Below are 25,084 nucleotides of genomic sequence, written 5' to 3'. Positions count from 1 at the left end.
TGACAAAACACAGCAGCCGGCTGTTTGGCTACAACATACATCTCCACTCAGTTTGATTATTATTTTAAATATAAAGAAGACACAATATAGAGCTGAAACTCCTTCATAATTTGAACTTCAATTGTCTAATTGTTGTTATTAAACTTTCTCAGTATTCCATTAAAACAGTCAACACTTTTATCCAAAGCGACTTACAATAAGTGCATTCAACTATAAGGTTACGAACACAGAACAGCGTGAATCATGTGTGTACATTTACTAAACACCAGAAAAAATAAACTGGGCTTCAGTCACATACTCATCCCATATGAAGTAACCCCTGCTTTAAGATATGGAAACTGTGAAAACCTCACGTCACCCGCTCGCGTCATCAGCTGATGGACTCCTCCAATCACAGCCTCATATACGCAGTGCAGCAGCGTTGAGTCTTTCGCACACAGGAAGCGGGTCGTGTTTAGCTTGTTCCGTATGAGTGACTCTGTCTTCGGGGTAAATAACTTGCTGAAGTCGACACGACGCTGTTCCCTGGAGAAGAAGATGAGTGCGTGGGAAGCAGAGCCGCGGGCCCGGTGTGGACGAGGCGAGCCGGAGAAGACGGGCGCACAGTCCCTGAGTTAAGGTGAAAGCTAAGCTAGGAGCCGCCATGCTAACTACGAAGCTAACTGGTACATCTGAAAGCATGTCCGCCACTTTGGGATAGCGAGAAAGTTGCCAAAATACGAATACAGCATCGAGTGCTGGAGCAGATCTAGTGCATGTGTAAATATGTATGAATTACTTAGATGTAACAGTTTGTTCTCGTTAAGTTTTTTCATCAACGTGACTTTTTTCTCATCTGTTTTCACAGCCTCAGCCCCCCCCCCCCCCCCACACACAAACAAAGAGGCGTTAGGCTGAGACGCTGAAAGTCCGGATTTAAAGTGCAGAAAATTAAGCCATTGAATGTAAGTAACTGTTTATGAATTGTTTTGGTGTTTTTTGCTGTGGATCTTCCAACGGTGATGCAGCGCGGCTATTTCCGTTTATTAATAATAAACTCATGTTACTTGCGTTGTTTTCCAGCTGCCTGTCCATGACGTAGTAAGACACACTATGAGCCAGTATGATCCGACCAGACCTTACATCACCATTGAGGAGTTGTCGGAGAAGAAAGAGGATAAGGTTATATTCATTAAATCATTTTCCAGTTACATGTAAAGGTGTATGTTGTCATTGAACTGTGCTAATTTTTACTGAATGTGTTTACAGCTGATTGAAGCGAGACAGATGACATGGATCCATCCTTCCACAGCCAGGAGCGCACCGACCTGTGTCCCACACTTCATATAAGACTGGAAGCTACACTGGATCTCACAGCTACACACCACAGACGTCTACACACTGGAGAAGATTCAGACAGAGTCCCACAAAGAAGTCATGTCATTTCAAGCCTCACCTGAGTTTTTGTACAATATTTTTGCTGTATGTAAATAAAGCTTTGACTCCACATATACCTTGTTCACATTTGTTCCCTGTACAATATGTTCACCTATAACATCAAGCATCACATGAATGTTTAGTTGTAATTAACTGCAGTGCTTTTGGTAAAGGCTTACTAATAAATAATAAATATTAATATATACATTTTTATTATTAATATTGTGTGGGAGGGGCTTACCCCACGTGCGGAATGCTGTGACCCCACGTGTGCACTGCAATGACCCAGGGTGACCAATAGCAACACTTCTACCAGCCAATCACGAGTGACATTTGGTTTCAAGGGTCTATGGTTTCCTCCAATGGTGAGTAGAGAGAGGCTCTGGCCAGCGGCTGGACTCCGATTCATATGCTAATTAGATCACACGTCGCGATCGGTCCGCGCGGCGGAGCGAGCCCCCCCGCGGCTCTCTCCTTTGTTCTCCATATCCCCCATAAGGTTCGCAAACGCCGATAGACTCAGCTTATTGTCACTGGCGAACGCCGAGGTAACATCATGGAAACAGTTGGTTACAGCAGGGGATTAGGCCTGTCTGAAGAGGTTTCCTGGGACAATAACACTGCTTTTCGTCTAGTGTTCTCTTTCAAGTCACGGTGTTTGGTGTCGAGGTGCCTTTTTAATTTGCGTGGCTTCATGCGGTCGTTTTTATTATTTATTTATTTATGTATTTTTTTAAATTTCTCCGTCTGTGACATCACGCCCCTCCTGGAGAGGGTTCTCAAAGTGCCCCCCACTTTGAGAACGGGACTTTGCGTTCATCGTGGGGCCCGGACAGACCCTGCTTAGAGCCGCAGCAACCTCGGAGGAGGAGTAGCTGCTCCCCTCCTGGCCGTACGCCCTCGATGACCATGTAATATCCCGTTTCTTGACTGGAAGGTCTCTCCTTCCACGAGTCCGGTGGGGGTGGTGGTGCAGCCGTGGTCTTGTCCCTCTTCTTCATCGTCCAAGGATGACGAATCTGCAGAAGCATCACCCACTGGGTCATAGTCCTTGTCGTCTCCGTTGTCTTCTACCTCATCCTCCAAGTTTTCCTCCACGTTGTCCTCAAAGTCATCTCTATCTTCTTCCCGGTCTGCTACTCCATCTGGTTGTCCATCCGCTTCTCGGTCTGGCTCTTTTGCGTCCTCTTCGGGCTCAGAGGAGGGATCCTGGGAGAATAGCTGTTCCAATAGTGAAACGCGCCTGAAGTGATATCGTGGCATGGTCAGGGAGGGTGGCACACGGTGAATGGGACACTGGCTTCTCTATATACCCCTCTAGATTACAATTGGAATCAGGTGTGGGTCTGACTGACCCCACAGTGCAGCACCCCAGCGCCCTCCCTGGGGATCTAACTGGCCCCCCAGACGAAACGTGAATGACAATCCATTGGTCTTAACTGCACTCAGGATATTGGATAATGACAACCCTTGGGTCACCCTAACCCCCAGGGCTTGCGGATGATCACATGCATGCACGCAGACACCTAGTGCACACCAGTGTTAATTTTGACAGCAAAATTTGATTTAGTTTTAGTTATAGTCTTTTGACTAAAATGTAATTTAGTTTTAGTCATAATTTACTCATTTAAATTGTTTTAGTCTAGTTTTAGTTGACGAAATATCATAAGATTATAGTCGACGAAAACTACAGTAGATTTAGTCGACTAAAGGGTAATATGTAAACTTTCCCTTCAATTTCTGAAAGTCATTACGTTCACCTAGACTAAATGAAACCTCTATGAATGTGTTAAGGAATTTTAAGGTACTGCAATTCATACACAGACACAGATTAACTTGTTATTTGCAAACAAACATTTATTTACCTGTAATACTGTAAAATCAGCAGTGCCATTTGTGCAAATTGCAAAAATAAAAAAACATGTAAAAAAAGTGCATAGGCTCTAACGCCATCAGGCCTGCTCTCTCCAAATCAGTGTAACTGAGCTATTAAAAAGGCAAAAAAATTGTTCAGTTCACTGTTCAAACTGCAGTTCACTTCAAATCGCATCAGGATTTAAACCTATTAACAGGAAAAGAAAACATTCAAACATGCTATCAGTGGCAGGGACTGCAACCATTCCATTATAACATTTTCAACTTCAAAATAACGAGCAAATTATTTAATATATGGAGCTATACCATAAGTTAACAGAAAAACAAAAATCAGTACCATAAAATGTGCATACAAGCATCGTTAGTGTAGACCACAGATTTATTTGGCCCGATTCATTTTAAGGAAAGCACTTCGTGCCAGCATGACCCTTGCTCTGTTGCGCTTGCCTCTGGTGAGGTCACCTGTGACGCTGAAAACCCTCTCCGCGAAAGCTTGAGAAGCTGGAATAGCCAATAAGTCTAACGCAAAAGGTTTTAAACTGTGATAAAAAATGTCACTTTTTTCCAGCCAGAATCCTGTTGCTGTGGCACAGGTATTTGGTTGTGAAAGCTCTTCCTTATACTTTCTGATCTGCTGCTTAATGCTGGTTGTGGAGGAGAAGGAGATCCTCTGTTTAGGCTTTATGCGAGACTTTGACAAAAACCTGAAGATTGGCTGCTTTGATGAGGATGGTGCTGGTTCTAGCTCCTCTGGTTCCTTCTCTTTCTCCTCTCCATCATCTTCAGGCTGGTCCTCAAGTTCAACATGTTGTGAGTGTGACTGAGTGGACTGGACCACGTACACTTCAGCCTGTTTCAGCAGTTCCTGAATGTTTTCATCATCAAGTAGGGTTTCACACACAGTAGGGTTGACAAAGCAGGCAGCTGCCACAAGTGGTGAAAACTTTTCATCTGTTGGGTCCAGGATCCAAGCAAAACGCTGGTTGATATTTCTTTCCATTTTCTGTGCAAGAGCAGCAAGGCCTCTGTGGTTTGTGTTCTCTTTAAAGTCAGTAAGGTGGCTGAGCAGATCAAAGATGGCAGGGACCACTAGGGACATGGACATGGTGTCACTCGGAAGGGTCTGAGTATGTTCTGCAAAAGCATCAGTAGTTCATGCAATGATTTCAGCTTTTGCCATTCACTAGGGAGCAAGCTGTCCCATCCCATGTCGGTGGCGACTTGGCAAACTGCGTCTTTCACTCTGAGGAGTCGTGCAACCATGTTGAATGTGCTCGACCAGCGTGTGGGGCAGTCATTCACAACAATAAGGCCACACTCTTCCATTATCCTCTGTGTCGCAACCGAGGACTTGCGAAAAAGTTTCACGACTGACCTTGCTTTATCAAGGACCTTTTTCACACCAGTCTCCTTCTGGATCATGTGGACTACCAGTTGTAATGTGTGTACCACACATGGCGTCCGTTGTATATCCAGGTCATCGCATCTAATAAGAAGAATGCACACAAATAAGCATAATTAGATTTTAAGAATGTTCTTTTTAACAGGCATACTCTTAACAATAGAAATTACTACATTTTTTCCAATGACTCACCTCTGATCATCTTCTTCAGTCTCAGACTCACTTTCAGTCATGGTGGGGTTTTCTTCTTCTGAATCCTCAGAGGTGGCTTCTTCTGCCTCTGGTGTGGTGTGTTTAAAGGCTGCCACCATATTACTCCCATTGTCTGTAATCACTGTGATGATCTTCTCATGTGATATGCCCCACTCTTGCATACATTTGTCCAGACATGCTTTGATTATTTGTGCGGTGTGTGGATGGGCTACTTGTTCCAGGGCCAGCAATATGTGTTGTGGTTTTTGTAGTTCAGTGCAAAAAAAGCATGAACTTATAGCCAGGAAGGAAGCAGTCAGTCCTTTTTTTGTCCACAGATCAATTCCAATTGATACCTTCCGCACAGCAGCCAATCTCCTTTTGAATTTTTGTGATTCAGCTTCATAATGTTTTTCGATCAGATTACTTTTTTTTTTTTTTTTTGGAACAGTCAGTTTCTTATCCATTGTTTCCATCATAAGAACAAAGTCCTCATCTTCAACTGTAGTAACTGGGAGTCCTGTGCATCCAATCCATTTTGCTATAGCCTCCTCCTTTGTCTGTTGCTCTTTCGAGTCGAGTTTGTACTTTGAAGCATTTAGAATGGCCACTGAAATGTTTTGCTGGGACAGTTTAAGTCTCTTTGCACTCTGTGGTCCATCTGAGGTCTTCTGTAGCTATGATGAAGAAGAAAAAAAGGAAGAGTTAAAATGTTTCTTGTTACACCAACATTTCTTATGCAGCTTTAATCAGTAGGTACCTTTAGCTTTGCAGGACAGTGGTGTGTTATATTTGTAGCTTATATTCACGGCTCTATTAAAGTCAGTCGGTGTGTCTCACGTGCGTTACGTCTGACTCGCTCTCAGTAGAAGCTGCAGCGACTGTTGTTGCTGCATGTAGCGCTAAACATCAACAAGCTAAAGCAATAGGCTGGCTGCTTGGAAGTTAGCAGTGAAACACAACGCAGCCAGCCACACACACTCACTAAACAGGGGTAGCAAAACAGCGGAAAAGTCATAATTTGATGAAAATCATGTCTCAAATTTAATATTTCACTAGTAAGCCGTGTAATAAACGGGATAACGTCGAGTGAGTTGTATGTTGTGGAAAAATGCTTACCTGTGTGTGGATTTCGGGGTGATTCGACTGTAAATGTCGCTTCAAGTTTGTTGTGTTTTTCCCCGTAATCCTCGCGCTGCATTTCGTACACTGAGTCTTGTTATCCTTCACGTCAAATATAAAATTCTCCCATATGTCCTCTCTCCTCTTTCTCCCCGGCATTGACATGCTGTCTTTTTCAGGTGCAGAGCATGCCCGTGCAAGTCTCAAACGCAAATTACGTGTTCACGTAACTTCCTTACCACGTCTCTGATTGGTTCTCTTCCCAACTCCTCCCGCCTCTTCCTAACGAAATGTGTTCCGATTGGATCTCGTCTCTGGCAGACATTTTCGTCTCGTTTTTATTCGTTGACAAATATGTCAATACACCTCGTCATCGTCTTAGTCGTCGTAAATCATTTTTTATTTAGTTATCGTCTCGTTTTAGTCAGGAAAAAAAGGTCGTTGACGATGACTATGACGAAAAATTTTCGTCAACAAAATTAACACTGGTGCACACTAAGGGTAATCAACACACTTTTCTGAACTAACAGTTTGCTGAATCTGTCTGGCGCCCGGACAATCATTCTGCTCTGGCAATGTAAGATAGTCTGCTGTCTGCTCTAATGTTAAATGGAATGTGTTCATAAGATGCTTTTCCAGTCTTTTTGTCCATTTAAAGTGCTTTACATTACAAGTTTCATTGTTTCATTTATCTATCTATCACATAAGGGGAAAAGCTTTGTTTTCTTAAAACAATCACATCCTGGTCTTGATGGCTCTAAGACCAGGATGCAGCAACGGAGAACCTCATTACACAATAGTGTCAAGGGGTAATTGTTTAGGTGGAACATTAGACAAGGAGAGAATACCAATGTCATAGAAATGTGCAATTCTCAGCAAAGCAAAAACCACAAACACAATAACGTATATGCTGGCTGTTAGAGTGCAAAACCTTGATATTTTCAGTGTATAGATTTTCACCTTGGAGATCATTAAAAGTTATAACAGACTGTAGGAGGAGGGGGGGGGATCTGTGAAGGTCCTGTGAGTCAGACCAGGAGCAGAAGAAAAAGTTTATAAGCTATTATAAATCCTCTTGAAGTGGACTTGAATGTGTGAATAGTTGGTGAGACAATTCAGCAATATCTGGTCTGATCAAACTGGTGAAGACACAGAAGCATAAGCCTGCCATTGGCCACGTATTAAACACAGTACTCTCCTTCACTTTGTGTGAGAGTGACACTAACATTCCTGGAACTGAGGCTATGAACAAGCTTGATAAGCATCAAACACACACACACGTACACACACACCTAACTGACCTGGCTGTCGGGGTCCCCAGGCATTCCCAGCACTGGTGCTGGCGGCCTTGGAGGGTTGATAGGTGGGTGTGATGGGGTCATTGGAGGTCGTGTGGCCAAACGAGGTCTTTCACACACCTCACAAAGAATACTGCTGGCAGAATTCACCATTGTACAGCTCTTACACTGCCAGTCTGAGAAGAATACATTGCATACAAAACACACACACACACACACACAGACACACACATTGTTAATGGAACTCAGCAAAGATGGACTTAGAGTTGGGCCTGAGCCAAAATGGGTACAAATGCCTAATTTCACATACATGCTACTGGTTGGACCTAAAAAATGTAATAATATATATATAATCACTCAATACATAATAATATTACACCTTCCTCCAGTGTCACAGCTGAAGTAGAGAGTGAAGGGTGGATGCCACCGATTAATATGTTAATTTTTTTACCTCATTTTGTATGTCAGGGAATAGAAAACTAGAACATAGTGGATGAAAGGGGTGGGATCACTGCAGCAGCACACAACACTGACCAGTGATTGTTGTAGACTGAGATTCCTCTGCTTTAGAGCTGATGGATTCCAAACGAGGGCGCTCACAGTCCGAACACAGCACATCCTGGATGGAGTTGGCTTTAGTGCAGTTAAGGCAACACCATGTGGAAGAACTGACACAGGGGAACAGAGAGTGACTATTATGATATGTTTACCAGCCACGTAAAAACAGTACTGGTGTTTCACTAGCATGCCAGGACAACTGATACGGACCTATTATTGCTTCTGTTTTTGGTTGATGATGATGATGTGACAGCTGTTCGACGGTGGTGGGCTCTCTCAGTGTAGGAGTGGTATAGTCTGTCACATTCTGAGCAGAGACCCTGGAGGCAGGTGAGGCAGTGGGCAGAGATTCTGAATATTCCACAGATAGTGCAGTTCTCTGAAACAGAGTTAACAATACACTCTACCAAATTGCCACATCATTACTTATCATTATTAAGGAGAAGACCCAGCATGATAACACGTTTCTCTCCTTACCTGGGTGTTTGTTTGAGGAGGTGGAAAAGTCTTGAATGGAGTGGAGACTTTGGTGGTTGGAAGACAGGGAGAGGCCACGGCTGCTCTCCCTTAGGGAGTGGTGGTGGACGGGGAAAGCTAAAGACTTGGTCTGATTATCAGAGTGGTGTGATGTGGCAGAGGATTGGTAGACTACAGCATCAGTATTAAGGCCCACATCCTAAGAGAAGATAAGAGAGGTCATCATAAATTTGAAAATAAAAGAAAGTTAATTCAGTACCGTTATACTATAAAACATTTGGTGGCATATAGGTGTTAGAAAATTGTGGCCACCTTTAATTGACGGCCTTTGGTATAAATGGTATGTTATAGATGTAACGAGATGAAGGTATGGTGGTGGAATGATGAACTCTACCTTGTGTCTCAGTGTAGGAATGATTCTCTCGTAGAACTCAGGGTGGGGGTGGGCCTCCTGGGATGAAACCAAGTCAGGTTATCATCTGTGCTTTTATTCATACTGTATATGCATACACATGAACCAGACCAGAACCACAGAAATGTTATCCTGCAATGATTACAACAATGTTCACTGTTTCACAATCACTTGTGATTCTTCACTATTACTGACTGAGGGATTGGGTTTGCACCTGTCTGATAATGTCAAGGCTTCAAACAACGTTATGCCTCATCCACACACACACAAAAACACACCTTGATAAGCATTTCTAGTTCTGTCCTCAGACTCATCACTTCAAGTGTTACTGCAGCAACACGGCCCACATCAGGATCAGTGACATCATCAGGGAAGCTGAGTCCATCTGCCTGCTGATTGGAGTAACCATAGAGACAGAGCACTGCCCGTCCTCCCTGGGAGTCGAAAGAACAAAGTATAATATCAACAAAAGTTTTTTTTTTTACTTTTCCAAATAGTTGAGTACGACATGAGACTCTTGCTTTTATCTGGAAATTAATAATATGATTTTACTAAAATGTGGGAGCCACGGAGGCCTTAAAACTTGGAGGAAGACTCAGAGCAGTCTCCTTGTTTCACAGAGGAGTGTTCATTGCACAAAACTGGTCCACGTGTAATAAAAAAATATGTATAAAGCAAAAGAAATAAAACAATAATCAACTCAATTTAACTTGACACAACTCAACTCAACTCAGAATTAAGCGATTTATATGAAAATTACATGCACTTATCACAAAGGTTCTTTCCACTTAGAAGCAACTAAAAACCTCTTTTATTTCAATATGACCTTCTCAGGCTCTTTACAGGCTCTGTGTGAGCACAGGAAGACATTCCTTAGGATCAAGAAGAGTAAGAGGGACAAGCCTGAGAAAACATTGTGGGACGTAATCGCTCAATCCACCCATCCCGGGAACCCTTCATCCCCACACTCGTCAGGTATTCAGGTGTGTTAGGGTAATGCAAACAGTTCCTTCATTGATGTTCACTTGTGTTTGACCAGCAGTATTTAACTTACTCCGGTGATAGATCTAAGATTGCTTTTATAATGAGTCTCTTGTCTGAGAAAGCTTGGCTTGGGCTGTGGTCATGACTACCAGTAATTTACCCATTTGCCGTTGTTTTCAGTCATTTACAGCCAAGATGCTCAAAGTTTTTGACCACCGACTAAAAGGTAAGGAAGCCAGTAACCGGCTACTTTCCTTACGTCAAGGCTCAGGTTCCGGGTCAACATATTCAATTGATTTCCGCATTCTCACAATTTGATTGACTGTGACTTTATTTCGCAGTCTTACCTACCCTCTAAGCCCCTTCCTGAACCCAAGGATGTGTTTGCCCGTGTCACTCAACGTACTGTCCCAGTGTCACTACTACTTTCTGGTAACCATCACAAGACTATTTAACTTTTCATTATCCCATCACCTACTTCACCGCCAGTAGAACCTCACTAGTGTCTATTCTCCCTTTTACTCAGGTTATCCTGTGCCTTGTCATTGGTTTTTACTTCCATGTGCACTGCACTCGTGCTGTCCTTGGGATCCAGAATCCAAATGCAAAACAGTCAGGGCTCTGCTACCTGACTACTCTCATTTTCTGCACACACTGAAAAATATACAGAATCACAGTTGTGATAATAATCAGTAAAATATGGTGCAATACTTCAGAGTCTCACTGGGATGATCATCAATCAAAGTTTATTTGTATAGCCCATATTCACAAATTGTCTCAAAGTGCTTAACCAGGTGCAACATTCCCTGTCCTTAACTCTCAACAAGAGTAGGGGAAAACGACAAATAAAGAAAATACATAGAAACTTCATTGGCATGATGATGATTTGAAAATATTTCCTCAGGAGTTACATTTATTATTATCATCATTACTATAATGTAATATCTTTTTGTTACCTGAATAGCATCAACTGTGGCTCTGAACACTGGATTGTTGTGTTTCACAGTCCTCCAGTATTTGGGCCTGTTGGGATTTGTCAAGTTGCAGCCATACTTTTCCAGGATGTTCAGTGCTGTAGACAAGCGCTGGAGAGATGCAAGGGTCTGAAAAAGCACAGAGAACAGTACATGAAGCCATAGGTTTAAACGTTTTCAACTTTCAAGTTACATCTGCAAAAACACATCACACCACAGCTGTTTGGCTCTGTGCAGCAAATTCCTCCAGGGGACATGGGATTTTGCACCAGTCAGAATGATTTATCCCAACACGCTTAATCAATGACAGCATGCCAACACATTCCCCATCCATTTATTCCCTGGAAATTTTTACATTTCGCTGTGTCCTCAAAAAAAGCATTGTGTATCATTTAAATTTTTACTTTTGTACTTAAGTACATTGCAGATCCTGTACCTTCTTACTTTTACTTAAGTAAAGCAGTTAAATCAGTAGCCTACTTGTACTTTTACCAGAGTCTATTGCTACTTAAGTAAAGAATGTGAGTACTTTTGCCACCTGAGTATTCGCCTGTTCTCCCTGGAAGAGAGGAGGATGATAGGCTGTAGCAACCACACTTTCTATATTGTACATGTTGTGGAAACGCCAAGTGAAGCCAGCAGAAGCGTGGAGAGAAAAGCGGACTCTAGTAACTACAACCACTGTGGTGTACGTGATGTGGAAACGACGGAGACGCCAGCGCCTTTGTGTGAGGGACCACCCAGAAGAGCATACAGCTCATGGACTTTCACTGGCTCCTCTAGGAGCTGTGTCTGGAAGACTGACCAGTTACCAGTTTGATCACCCTCTACTGAGTCTGGTGAGTTTGATTCTCAACACTGAACGGCTGACATTGATTCACGCAAATTTGATGTTAAAATTTACAACAAGTCGGTGCGATTTACGCGTGGGGCGAGCGACTTTAATGTCAAACAACAACATTCTAACATTCCAAAAACACTTCAGATTTATAATTTCATTACACTATTACATAGTTTTGAGAATTCCGTCAATTTAGTAAACCAATTTAGTTTTCATCAAACTAATACATATACTGTGTTACATTATAGAAACAAATCACTGAGTTATTCTTTATTACATGAAAAATTATTGTCACTATTATGTGAGAGCTTGACCAGTGGCCTTTATAATTCAGATACAGTGCCCTTGTGTCACAAATGAGTGTTTATTACACAATGTTGGTCCATTGTTACATGTGTAACAACACATGTGAAAAAAAGCACAAGACACAAAATAACATTTAACTTAACTTAATTCAACAAAACTCAGCTCAGAATAAAGCAAATTAACATTACATTTGCTATGGATGTGGTGGAAGGAGAAGTGCTCAAGCAGTATCATGATCAATGGTATCAGTGATCTGCCATGAACTGTTCTGCCCATGCCTCGCTCTTCAATGGCTCAGGTCTTACAATCACACCCCCTTGAGCCACTCCTATTACGTTGATGTCTACATTATGATTCTCTCCGATTAGCTCATTAATTTCACAATAAATTAATGAGCTAATCATTCAAACATTCGAAAAAAAAATCTCTAGCCAAAAAACCTTTATTGGCCTCTGGCTTGTTTCACCGTCTAACCCAGCTCACCTAGACGAATTAACAAACAGTTAAATGCTTCATGCTTAAATGTAATTTTGTCTCAAAGTTGTTACAGCATCATTACATTTCCCAATTCAGCTAAGATGTTGCTCTACTTTAGTTGTTATCAGGGTTCCTACTTATAAATATTTGTTCTAACTAATATAGATCCCTCTGTATTAAGAACAACCATAACAACTAAACAGCATGTTAAAAATCAAATGTTAGCAAAACATTTAGGTATAGACAATATGTAATTTTGCACAATTAATCAAGAGTTTCTTACCATAAAAAAAACTTCTTCCATGTTTTTGTGTGTGACATCATAACTTGTATACCAAATTATTTGCTGACATTCACATTCGACTCGAAACGGCATCATTTACAGTGTGTCATGCCCTCCTCCTCACCTGCCTACTAGGCTCTCTCTCTCTTTCTCTCTCTCTCTCTTGGTGTGTAGGTGGCGTGGCTAATTGCTGATTGGAACCTGGTGTGCTGGAGTTGGGGCTTGATTGACCAGCTGCCTTCAAAAGCTTCACTCCTGCTCTCAGTCTGCGCCGGACTATAGACTCTGTTCACGTCAGTTATAGCAGCCGCTAATCGTTCCTAGTTAGATTTTGTAACGTCCTGTTATTCCTGTGATCTGACTTTGCCCTGTCTTCCTGCTCACGACCAGCAGCTGGATTATTGCCCTGACTCCAGCTCCAGGATTCTGCCTGCCTGCCTGTCTGCCTGCCTGCCTACCTGCTTACCTGCCTGTCTACCTGCCTGCTTACGTATTGGACATTCCAATAAAACTCTATTTTGACATTACTTCTGCCTCAGCCTCTGTCTCTGCCTGGCCTTAACAGTATAGTCCGGCCACAATGGACTTGGCAGAGCAAGCTGAGTCTCTCAGAAAGGCAATGGCTCACCAAGGAGCAGATCTGGGTCACCACGACAAGGCTCTGGAGGACATCAGAGACAAGTTGGATAAGATCACCACTGCCCTGTCTGCTCTCATCGTTCGGCTGGACACGGATCCTGCCCCCGCCGCTCGGGTCTCTGCTCCGGTTCAACAAGCCCCTCCAGCTGCACAACCTGCCTCTGCTGCCCTGGAACCCCGGATTCCTCCACCAGCTAAGTACTCTGGTGATCCCAACACCTGTCGCCAGTTTCTCACCCAATGCCAGTTAGCCTTTAATGCACAGCCCAATAGATATGCTGGTGATAATGCTAAGATCGCTTACCTGGTTAACTTGTTAGAGGGCCGTCCGCTCAGCTTTTATAATGTCCTCTTCGAGCAAGATTCTCCGCTGGCCAGGTCTGCCAATGCCTTCGCTACAGAGCTCAAGCGGATGTTTGATCACCCGATACGGGGCCAGCAAGCCGGGCAGCAGCTCTCAAGGATCCGTCAGGGAGGCCTGACAGTCCGGGAGTTTGTGATTCACTTCCAAGGTTTGGCGGTGGAGTCGGGCAGGAACGAAGCCGCACTGATCACAGCGTTTCAGAATGGCTTAAACCGGAACATTGGGAGGGAGATTGCACTCCGCGGAGAGTTCAAAACAATGAATGAGGTAATCCAACTCGCCATTAAAACCAGCGATCAACTCCTCCTGTGGCGTGCTGACTCCGCTATTTCCCCAGATTACTGTCGCTCTGAACAGCTGACTTCCAGGTCCCGCCGATAAATTCCGGAGATTTCCAAACCAGAGCCCATGCAAATAGACGGCCTCCGTCTGTCCTCCGGGGAGAAGAACCGCAGAATGAAGACCCAGTCCTGCCTGTACTGTGGCCGAAGTGGTCATTTCATTGCTGACTGCCCCATCCGCCCGGTAAAAGGTCCGGCTCGGCAGTAGAAGGAGAGTTACTGTCGAATCGTGTTGTGAGTCCCTCTCCCCCAGACCGTCCGCAGCTCGATGCCTCCCTCTTGTGGCGAGGGAGGGCATTCCCTTTCACGGCTCTAATTGATTCAGGGGCTGATGAGAGTTTCATTGATAGCAGGGTTTGTCAGCAGTTGGGCATCGAAACGGAGCTCCTCGATGTTCCACTGGATACCAAGGCCCTAAATGATATGTTACTGGCCAGGGTTGACCGTAGAACCGTCCCCATACCCTTACATCTATCTGGAAATCACCAGGAGAAGATCCGTTTTCATATTATTGACTCTCCACGTTCCCCTACTCCTGGGATTTCCCTGGCTGAAACTCCACAACCCACATTTTGATTGGACTACAGGAAAGATCCGTTCCTGGAGTCCATATTGCCACTCTCATTGTCTCCGTTCTGCCCAAAGTCCCACATCTGAGCCACCGCCTGTAGCGGTGCCCCCGGACCTGTCCTCGGTTACCCAAGTTTACCATGACCTCTCCCCAGTCTTCAGCAAGGAGCAGGCTCTCTCTCTTCCTCCTCATCGGCCGTATGACTGTGCCATTGAGCTTCTGCCTGGGGCCCCTCATCCCAGCAGCCGACTGTACAAACTTAATCGTCCAGAGCAGCTGGTCATGGAGAAGAACATTCAGGAGTCCCTGACGGCTGGGATCATCCGTCCATCATCCTCTCCAGTGGGTGCTGGATTTTTCTTTGTCGGGAAGAAGGACGGCACCTTAAGACCTTGTATTGCCTATAGAGGGCTCAACAACATCACAGTCAAAAACAAGTATCCTCTGCCTCTCATTGACTCTGCCTTTGTCCCTCTTCAAGGAGCCTCCATCTTCACCACCCTGGACCTGCGCAACGCCTACCATCTGGTAGGGCTGAACGATTTGGGGAAATAATCTAATTGCGATTTTTTCCCCCAATATTGCGATTTAATATGCGATTTTTTTATTTGATCCAATTTTTTCCCCCCAACAAAACGTAATGAATGATTTAAATATGACCAACACAATATTAGATACATTTAGTGTTAAATAATATTTAAAATTATAGATGCCTTACTGCTCCCGAGTCAGAAACATTTCACACAACTGAAACATAGAATTTGCCTCTACTATACTTTGAAAATATTTTGTAAAATCAAAGTAAATAAAGTTATAAATAAAAAACGGAGAAATGCACAGGCCATATAGTCAAACAGTACAACTGCATGAATGAACAGTTTCCTGAAGCTAATGAAAGGGTCCCACTCCTCAGACTGTGATTTTTAACCCTTTCGAACACAAGTCACGTAACAGACAGTGTGTAAGTGGAGCCACAACACAGCAGACATGAGGCGGTGTAAAGCCTTGAGCATCCTGTTCATGTCCCGGTGGTCGTGCAGCGGTACGGAGGCGCCGGGCCTCAGCAGGAAGACCCCCATGCTGAGCACCTCCGTCCCGCAGATGTGCGTGTAGGTGACCGGGGGGCTCCGGAGCCCCGCCGCCCCGGCGCTCGGCTCGCCGCCCCGGAGCTCGGCGTGCTTTTCCGGGGAGCGATTTTCAGGTCCGCCGCCCGCAACGCGGTCACCAGCGAGATGAGCTCGCTGTGTGTTTGCGCCACGTAGGTGACGCGGGCCTGATTCGCTATCTTCTGGATCAGCGGAGTTGTGTTGTCCCGCGGCATTCTGTCTGTGGGTGCATACGGCAACCCGGTGCGCTACTCTCGTTCGCACGGGATAATCGCGCACGTTGCGATTAGGAAATCGCGTTTTATCATATCGGGATTAAATCGCAAATGCATTTAATCGTTCAGCCCTACCATCTGGTGCGCATCAGGAAGGGGGATGAATGGAAAATTGCTTTCAATACCCCGTTAGGTCATTTTGAATATCTAGTTATGCCTTTTGGTCTCTCTAATGCCCCAGCAGTCTTCCAAGCTCTAGTGAATGATGTGCTCCGTGACATGCTAGGTCGTTTTGTTTTTGTTTACTTGGATGATATTCTTATCTACTCCCGCTCTCTTCAGGATCATCAGGAGCATGTTCGCACAGTGTTGCAGCGACTCCTGGAGAACAAGCTGTTTGTCAAGACCGAGAAATGTGAGTTTCATGCCACCACTACTTCCTTTCTTGGTTTCGTCATCTCTCAGGGGGAGCTCCGGATGGATCCGGCCAAGGTCTCTGCTGTTGCGGATTGGCCCACTCCTACCAATCGCAAGCAGCTGCAGCGCTTCAACGGCTTTGCCAATTTCTATAGGAGGTTTGTGAGGAACTACAGCACCATAGCAGCTCCTCTGACAGCGCTCACCTCCTCCTCAGTTCCATTCCGCTGGACTCCTGAGGCCGAGGCGGCCTTCTCCAACCTCAAGTGCCTGTTCATCTCCTCTCCCATCCTTGTCTACCCTGACCGATCACTTCAGTTTGTTGTGGAGACGGATGCGTCTGAAACTGGGGTAGGTGCTATACTATCTCAACGCTCTCCCCTAGATAACAAGATGCATCCTTGTGCTTTCTTCTCCCACAAGCTTGATCCCCCGGAGAGGAACTATGATGTTGGCAATCGAGAGCTACTAGCTGTGGTGTTGGCATTAGAGGAGTGGCGACACTGGCTCGAGGGTGCGGAGCACCCCTTCATTGTCTGGACAGACCGCAGGAACCTTGCCTATATCCAGACAGCCAAGCGGCTTAACTCACGTCAGGCAAGGTGGGCCCTGTTCCTGGGTAGATTCAATTTCACATTGACTTATCGTCCAGGGTCCAGAAATGTGAAGCCGGACACCCTGTCCCGCCAGTTCACGGTGGAGGTGCTCCACGCGGAACCAGAGACCATCGTCCCCCCGTCCTGCATCATCGCTGCTCTCACCTGGGAGGTCGAAGCCACGGTCCGCCAGGCTCAGACCACCCAGCCCGATCCAGGTACTGGACCGCCTAACTGTCTCTTTGTCCCAGACTCTGTCCGCTCTCAGGTCCTGCAGTGGGCACACTCCTCCCGCCTTACCTGTCATCCAGGGATCCACCGTACCATCTCGTTCCTCAAGCGACGCTTCTGGTGGCCGACCATGGACACGGATACCCGCGCATTCGTAGCAGCCTGCACCGTCTGTTGCCGGAATAAGACCTCCACCAAGCGCAGTTCTGGTTTGCTCCGCCCTCTGCCGATCCCCGGTCGTCCGTGGTCCCACATTGCCCTGGACTTCGTAACCGGTCTCCCCCCGTCTGGAGGTAATACTGTGGTGCTCACTGTCATTGACCGTTTCTCTAAGGCTGCCCATTTCATTGCCCTGCCCAAACTACCCTCTGCTCGGGAGACTGCTGACCTATTGGTGCAGAATGTATTCCGCATCCACGGGCTGCCGTCAGACATCGTCTCCGACAGAGGGCCACAATTTACATCTCAGGTGTGGAAGGCTTTCTGCACAGCCCTTGGAGCGACCGCAAGTCTGATGTCGGGATATCACCACCAATCCGACGGCCAGTCTGAGCGGGCCAACCAGGAGATGGAGGCGGCACTCCGTTGCGTCTCCGCTGCAGAGCCATCGTCCTGGAGTGCTCGGCTGCCCTGGGTGGAGTACGCCCACAACACACTCCCTAACGCCTCCTCCGGTATGTCTCCCTTCCTCTGTTCTCTGGGCTATGAACCCCCACTGTTTCCAGATCAGGAGGCCGAGATCACCGTCCCTTCGGTCCAGGACAATATGCGTCGCTGCCGTAGCACTTGGAGGCGTGCTCGTGCTGCCCTGCTCCGTGCTTCCTCCAGGACTCAGGTCAAGGCCAACCGTCGCCGCACCACGGCGCCCGCTTATGCTCCAGGGGACAGAGTAACCCCTGTGCTGTCCGGCTGAAGCTCCCTGCCTCCTTTCGTCGGGTTCACCCCACTTTTCATGTGTCACAGTTGAAACCTGTTCAGTCCAGTCCCCTGTCCCCCCCTGTTGCTGCCCCCCCTCCCCCCCGGATGGTGGACGGTGGTCCTGTTTACACGGTGCGTCGCATCCTGGACATGCAGCGTATGGGGCGTGGCTTTCGCTACTTGGTGGACTGGGTGGGGTATGGTCCAGAGGAACGCTGTTGGGTTCCCTGGCGGAACATCCTTGACCCCTCCCTCATCACTGACTTTCGCCGGGATCACCCCGACCGCTTCCTGAGGGCGCCAGGTGGCGGCCGTAGAGGGGGAGGTACTGTCATGCCCTCCTCCTCACCTGCCTACTAGGCTCTCTCTCTCTTTCTCTCTCTCTCTCTTGGTGTGTAGGTGGCGTGGCTAATTGCTGATTGGAACCTGGTGTGCTGGAGTTGGGGCTTGATAGACCAGCTGCCTTCAAAAGCTCCACTCCTGCTCTCAGTCACGGCCGGACTATAGACTCTGTTCGCGTCAGTTATAGCAGCCGCTAATCGTTCCTAGTTAGATTTTGTAACGTCCTGTTATTCCTGTGATCTGCCTTTTCCCTGTCTTCCTGCTCACGACCAGCAGCTGGATTATTGCCCTGACTCCAGTTCAAGGATTCTGCCTGCCTGCCTGTCTGCCTGCCTGCCTACCTGCTTACCTGCCTGTCTACCTGCCTGCTTACTTATTGGACATTCCAATAAAACTCTATTTTGACATTACTTCCGCCTCAGCCTCTGTCTCTGCCTCTACGTCCGAAGCCTGGCCTTAACACAGTGTTTTTTAAAAGTTGAGTGTGTAGAACTTAGTGTTGAAGTTGCGTGTTGCAGCTGAATACCCCAAACATGAATGAAAACCTGTGGTAGCCTTCAGTTGTCATAAAAACTCAAAAGGTGTATTAGTTTGTCCAGTCTGGGCTACTGTAAAAAGCATGGCAAACTCTGTATAGAGGACCCGCTCCAGTTGGACATATCAAGTGTTTAAAAATAAAGGGCCCATTAGGGGGTAAAGAAAACAACAAATTCTATAATTTAGATGAAACACACTACTGAAAATATCCAAAGGATTACTTTATATTCAATTGTTGCCAATAGATCCCTTTCACCTAAATCTTACATACTGGACCTTTAAGCCTAAATGTCCTTTGATATCCTCCTCCGAGAGACACCGGAAAAACACACACTGCAATCACGCTCTCACCCGGTAGGCAGAACTTTTAGGCTCAAAACACAGCGTAAATGATGGTGTTTCGGGGCCAATATGAATGTCGCGGCTTGCGGACAATTGGATGACACCACACAAGCAGTGTGGAGGCATGTTATGTTTAAATGTTGTTTTATTACATCTGAAGAAGGGGTCACTTTGGCTGCTTAAAGGTGATAGTATGGTTGAAACAAACAATTAACAAGTATGGTTAAATTAGATGTACCGTATGATGCCCACCCACTCTGTCACATAATGTTATTGTGATTTAGTTAGTTCTTATCACACTTTCAGAAAAACTATAATTGTTTATGTTGCCCTCCGTTTAAGCAGATGGGACACGAACCAAACAAAAAATTCACAGTACAAAGTCTGTCTGACATTTCTAGGTAGTTCTTATCACACTGAGTGGATGGGTTGGTAGGCAAATGGGTGGGAATTTGTTATTTTAATTTATTTGCCAGAGTTATCCAGATGTAACTTACAATTCTGACTGAGCTAGCTTTTGACTCAGTCTGGATAGTTGGTATATGGGTACTTCCAGGTTGGGATACTTTATATGCACTTGTTACCCCTCACCTCCTTTCTGTTGCTGCCAAAGCTGTTTTCAATGACCATGGACTCTGCAGCGATGTGGCAGTATTTGGAGCAGGGTGGTAATGGCAGATTTGTCATAGCCATGACCCCAGCCCGCACCTCCACCACCCTGCCGCTGGAGTACAGACACACTTCAGTTTGACTCCGCACCTCCTGCAGCTGCTCTGACAGAGATGGCATTCTACTTACCAACACACACCCACACACACACGCACACAGACACATACATACATACATGTCAGTTATTGCCAGAAATTTGAATGAAACCAGAACACATCAATGATCCTACATTAAGTATTTGGATAGACCACTCTGAGCATGGTTGAAAAATTATATATAATATTATTATTATACATTTTTTTTGGGGGGGGGAGGGTCTTTTTTAAAATACTGCTTATATGTTACACCTTTGTTTTGAAAGTCAAAATGTCCAGAGTGGAAAGTCACTACTCAACACACATTCCCCATGCCGATGTCAGGCCTGCAGAGCCAGTCAGCAGCAGGGCTGGAAGCACCGGACTCATGTGCATCAATTTATCACTTGTATCTTGTGTAACTCTACATTTCATAGCAGATTCATACCTCAGATCTCCTAACATCCGTGTGACAGCTGCAGATGTAGCTGACTTTCCAGGTGAATATTTGAAATCCTGACAGAAGCTGTGATGTGATGCTCTGTTACAGAAACAGTGGAAACATAAGTATTGAACAGTAAATTATGCGGATGTCGTGAATTAACTGCAATAATCACTATAAGAGGAAGTTTAATGCCAGCTGTGGCCCATTGAAACGATGATGCAGCTACATCCAGCTACTCTGCCTGGGTCTTAGTGCAGAGGTCTGCGGTGCGACCGCGGCTGCGGTCGCTGCTGTGGTTCTTACCTCCGCTCTCCAAGAACAGCGATGCAATCCCGGGGCTGCTCCTCTCGGTGCTGCTTCACATGGTCTCCTCGTGTCACAGCAGTGATGGTGCCTCTTACTGAGACGCTTCTCGAACCGTGCGCTGTGTGATCCTGTGTAATCCCGATGATAACATACCGCGCCGTCTCCTCAGGCTCCAGCAAACATGGACGCAGTGTCGGTGACGTCATCCGTAGGTTTTTGAATGGAAGTGTGTTATTATGACTCATTTGTATCCTACATTACGCATACATGTGGCCATTTAAATACCATTCATCATTTCTTTACCATAGGAATTACATATATTATATACATTGTACACCAAATTAAACTTACTATTTATCAGGGTTTAGATATGTTGCATATTATTTCCTGATATGTTTACTTACATTATCACTATGGTTTTAACTTTAAGATTTTTAGGTTTCAAATAAAAAAATATCTAGGCTTCAATTGCTTCAACTCTGACAGTTTTGTTGATATTATAACCAAAATCTTTAGCTTTTATAGGTAATTTATTTTATTGCTCCACTGTCTTTTCAGTAGACTAGACACATTTCCATTATCATGCCAATAAATGTATATCTGTAACCAGTAATTTAACACTATTTTCTCCCAAGTCCCTAAAGCCAACATATTTCCATACAAAAAACAAAGAGTTCTGCATTAGTGGCAGAGCTTCAAAATGTCTCAATTGATTATTATTGAAAAATTAAATAAGACAAATTGTGTGCTATGTTTCAATTGATGGGCTAATATTTAATGCGTATCAAGTTTTTGTCCAAATTTCAAATTAATGAATACAGGATGTAGAGTTCTTGTCTGCCATCTGTGGGTTTGACTCGTTACTGGATATCAATAATTTTTTCTTGATGCCTGGGATTGAGGTTTTCTTGAAACTGGTGAAATGAGAACTCAGGCAGCAGCTGATGTATTATGCAGAAGATGTTAATGTAGACTTGATGCATTAAGGAGACCAGAAGGTAAAACAATATACAAACGCTCACAGAGTAACATGAGCAATTGTCAGCCCAAGTCTGAAGATGTCTCCCACAGCATCCCCATATATGTTCTTCTACTTGCATCACCCATTCTAACAGCACATGCATGCATGGCTAGAATTGCTGTCACTAGAATTCCTCAACAAGGCCCAAACACATATTTATAATCACAAAAAAAAGGCAAAAAGACAACAAAAAAAACACAAGACAAAGGTAGGTCACATGAATATATTTATTTGTTTTGCATATTGGTAACTGAAGTCCCTATAATTCACTATCATTCACTTACATTATGTTGCCTTAAAAATAATGAATGAGACTAATCATCACATAGGCTACTCTTAAACAAAGTAGATGATTGTGGAAGAAACATTAAGAAACGAAAAACGAAAAAGAGCAGAAGCAAATGTTTAGTGTCTGGTTTATACGAGTGTATGATATCTAACTGTACAAAATCTCAGTGATTACAAGAACAAATACAACTGGAAACTTTGTGGGATTCTTTAAATGATTGTGTGGACATGAGGTTGTGCATAGAGGAGACAAAGCTGTGTTCAAGTCCCTGATGTATAACAGTGACAATAACCAGCACCTTTGGTAGCACAAAGCCACATATAGTCAAACAAAGCAGCAAAGTTGCACTAAACATTCCCACCGCATGAGGACAGATGGCAACAGATGGCAACCAAGAAAGGCTACACAATAACCTCCAGCACTGAATCATTTGCATCTAAGCAGAGCGTCCCTGGGCTCAGTTGCTCCCAAGCTGCAGTGTATAGCGATGGAAAAATCTCCTTAATAATTTTTTGTGTGTGTATATTTATGTCATGACCATTTAGAATATTTTGGGAGCATTTATATGCTCTTCTATAAAGAAAACTGGCTTTCATCTGAGTCACTCAGTGAAGAACCTTTATTCAATCAACAGCCTTGACTGGCTGGCTTGGGATACTGGCTTCCATGAGATACTGAGAATATAATTACTTATGTGATCAGTTACAGAAGCAGTTGACTGCTGGTGGTTTACATGGTTTACTATTATGATGATTTTAAACCTTTTGTGGTGGCATCTGTCTTTGTTATGGTTGACTAACACCTACTTAATGTCTGCTGTCTTTTTAGTATAGTGTTGCAGTTCTTATACAGGATGCTGCTGCAGCACCAAAAGTGAGCCAAGCTGAAATCGCTACTGAACCTGAAGCCACTGCATTCCACAAAAACTTCCATTTGCTGAAATAAAATGACATAGTGGCACAGTGAGGTTAGAAATGTAAGCCATGATGCATGAAAACTAAATAGCTGATACTAAAGTTGGTGCGAGAACAAGATACTGCTGTAAATGTATGCAAACCCTGAGATATAGACCCAGATTATCCACTACCGCAGAAAAAAATCAAGAGAGACAAATAAAACAAAAAATCTGGCCATACTGTACAGGTTTTTTTCCTTCTCATAAATTTTCTGTTTATGAAAAGGCACGCATTTTTAAATAAACTGAGATGTTAACAACACAGCTTCAAGTTTTTCTTAAATAATGCACTAAATCAGTTTTAAATCTTCATCTAGAAAAAGTCGGAATACTTTGAAACACAATCATAGTACATGTTACACCTTGTGACAGGCCCCATCACCATACGCTCACTCTGTGTGTGAATAATCGGTTGTGCCCACAGCTAAATGTGGGCTTGATAGCATCAGCATGCATTCAAACTGCACAACTGATCCAAAAACAAGAGAGCCTATACATTGTATACATTACACAGAGTGCTAAAGAGGCATTAGGTCCTTTCATTCAAGTGCCTAGAGAATGCCTGTAGAGGTCACTGTTAGACTACCTTTACATTACAATCAGCCCCCATGCAAAATAAGTCACACAGACACATGCTTTCACACTCTCTACAGTAATCATACATGGACATGGGCTAGTTAGAACCGCACAGTGTGTGGATTCACAGGAGCTAATGGGCCACAGTCTTCGTATGTGCAGAATTTGCATGACTGAGGGCCAGTGGGGTGAACATACACTTCCTCCCCCAAAGGATATATTGTTAATAACCACATGGTCTTATTTCAGTAGTATTGCCCATCTCTTCTTTTGGTTAGAATTACACACTTTCAAGGTGAATTGCTGAGGTCTGTGAGCATGGTGACATCACTACAACAAAGTTCAATATATTAACTACAGAAAAGAGTTTGAAGATATTAATTCTTGAAAGAAAGTAGTTTAAATGCCTTTACACCCGTTCAGAAATGTCACTATTGAAGGTGGGGTGAAAAAAGTATGTATTTACAGTCTTAATTATAAAATAATTGTAATATAATATAATGGCACACTTTTCAGACAACCTCTCCTTGAAAACATTCAGCGTGGCACGGGGTTGTTCATAAAAATGTAACGACGTATAAAGAATTTTTAAAAAAGAAATAGACAGAGAGGTTTAAACTTGACCTGACCGATCAAACTGGTAAATTGTTGGATGCTGCTCCTGCCTCATTAAAATCAGTAAGATACTTTCTTTGACGCATACTGAGGCATTAATTATGGTGGTGGGTCTGTCATCCATGATGGATATTTGGGTAATGCTTTTGCCTTCTTCCAACATGTTCTTCTGCTCGTGTCTTCTGACTTATTGCTCATTATTTCTTTGAAGTCATCATGTTCCCAGGTCACAGCAAGTAACTTGATAGTACATCATTGATATTTCAGACTAAAATTATTGTCTCAATAACAGGTAAGACCAATGTTATAATCAACCATCTTTAATAAGAGACTAGTCTCACAGAGACCAAAACAGATAGGGTGTTTGGGTGATTTTTGTCAAGCTGCTCAGTTGATATTCCTGAATTTAAGATGGTTGCCTGTATGTCAGTCACATAAAGAGCTTGTGTTGCATTGAAGTAAGCCTCACTCACCTGTCATAATACATTCAGGACGGGCAGAGTGTGATGACCCAAACATGAGTATTCATTGAACTTCTCTGTCTTTCTGTTTTTATTTGTCTGCTCATTTCACCTGTCTCTATGTGCTACCAAGATCTCTATTTTGTTATTTTGTGGGCAAACAGTGGTCTAGCAATTAATAAAAATAACCTTTTCATCACTATCCCGTTCCCTTTTTAATTTCAAGAGTCTGTTTTCTGTATTATAGGAAAACGAACATTCATGGTTGAAGCACTGAGACAGGCATCGGTGTACAGAAGATGTATATTTTGTTTTGAACTGTGAGATTCTATGTGTGTCACACTAAGTTATAAGAGTAGGACTTTTTGTCCTTTCTTGTTTGCTTGTGTTTGATATGGATTCTCGCTTATACCTGTACTGTGATAATGATGAGAAAT

The 25,084-nt window shown here is 44.1% G+C and overlaps 1 protein-coding gene across 1 annotated transcript in view; it reads right to left on the bottom strand.

The window, feature by feature from the left end:
* LOC133018753 (E3 ubiquitin-protein ligase RNF31-like) overlaps positions 1 to 20,025 on the bottom strand; it is a 49,601-nt gene extending 29,576 nt beyond the window's left edge. Inside the window, exons 1-8 of the mRNA XM_061085185.1 lie at positions 19,828 to 20,025; positions 10,693 to 10,839; positions 9,031 to 9,186; positions 8,735 to 8,791; positions 8,341 to 8,539; positions 8,074 to 8,242; positions 7,840 to 7,973; positions 7,309 to 7,481 (exon numbers count right to left, since the gene is read on the bottom strand). Coding sequence (XP_060941168.1) covers positions 7,309 to 7,481; positions 7,840 to 7,973; positions 8,074 to 8,242; positions 8,341 to 8,539; positions 8,735 to 8,791; positions 9,031 to 9,186; positions 10,693 to 10,839; positions 19,828 to 20,025 — 1,233 coding nt within the window. The remainder of the gene's footprint in view (positions 1 to 7,308; positions 7,482 to 7,839; positions 7,974 to 8,073; positions 8,243 to 8,340; positions 8,540 to 8,734; positions 8,792 to 9,030; positions 9,187 to 10,692; positions 10,840 to 19,827) is intronic.
* Positions 20,026 to 25,084: the final 5,059 nt, after the last annotated feature.

The sequence above is a fragment of the Limanda limanda genome, chromosome 13 (assembly GCF_963576545.1).
Source record: "Limanda limanda chromosome 13, fLimLim1.1, whole genome shotgun sequence".
NCBI lineage: Eukaryota > Metazoa > Chordata > Actinopteri > Pleuronectiformes > Pleuronectidae > Limanda > Limanda limanda.
This window is presented reverse-complemented; position numbering and strand designations above follow the sequence as displayed.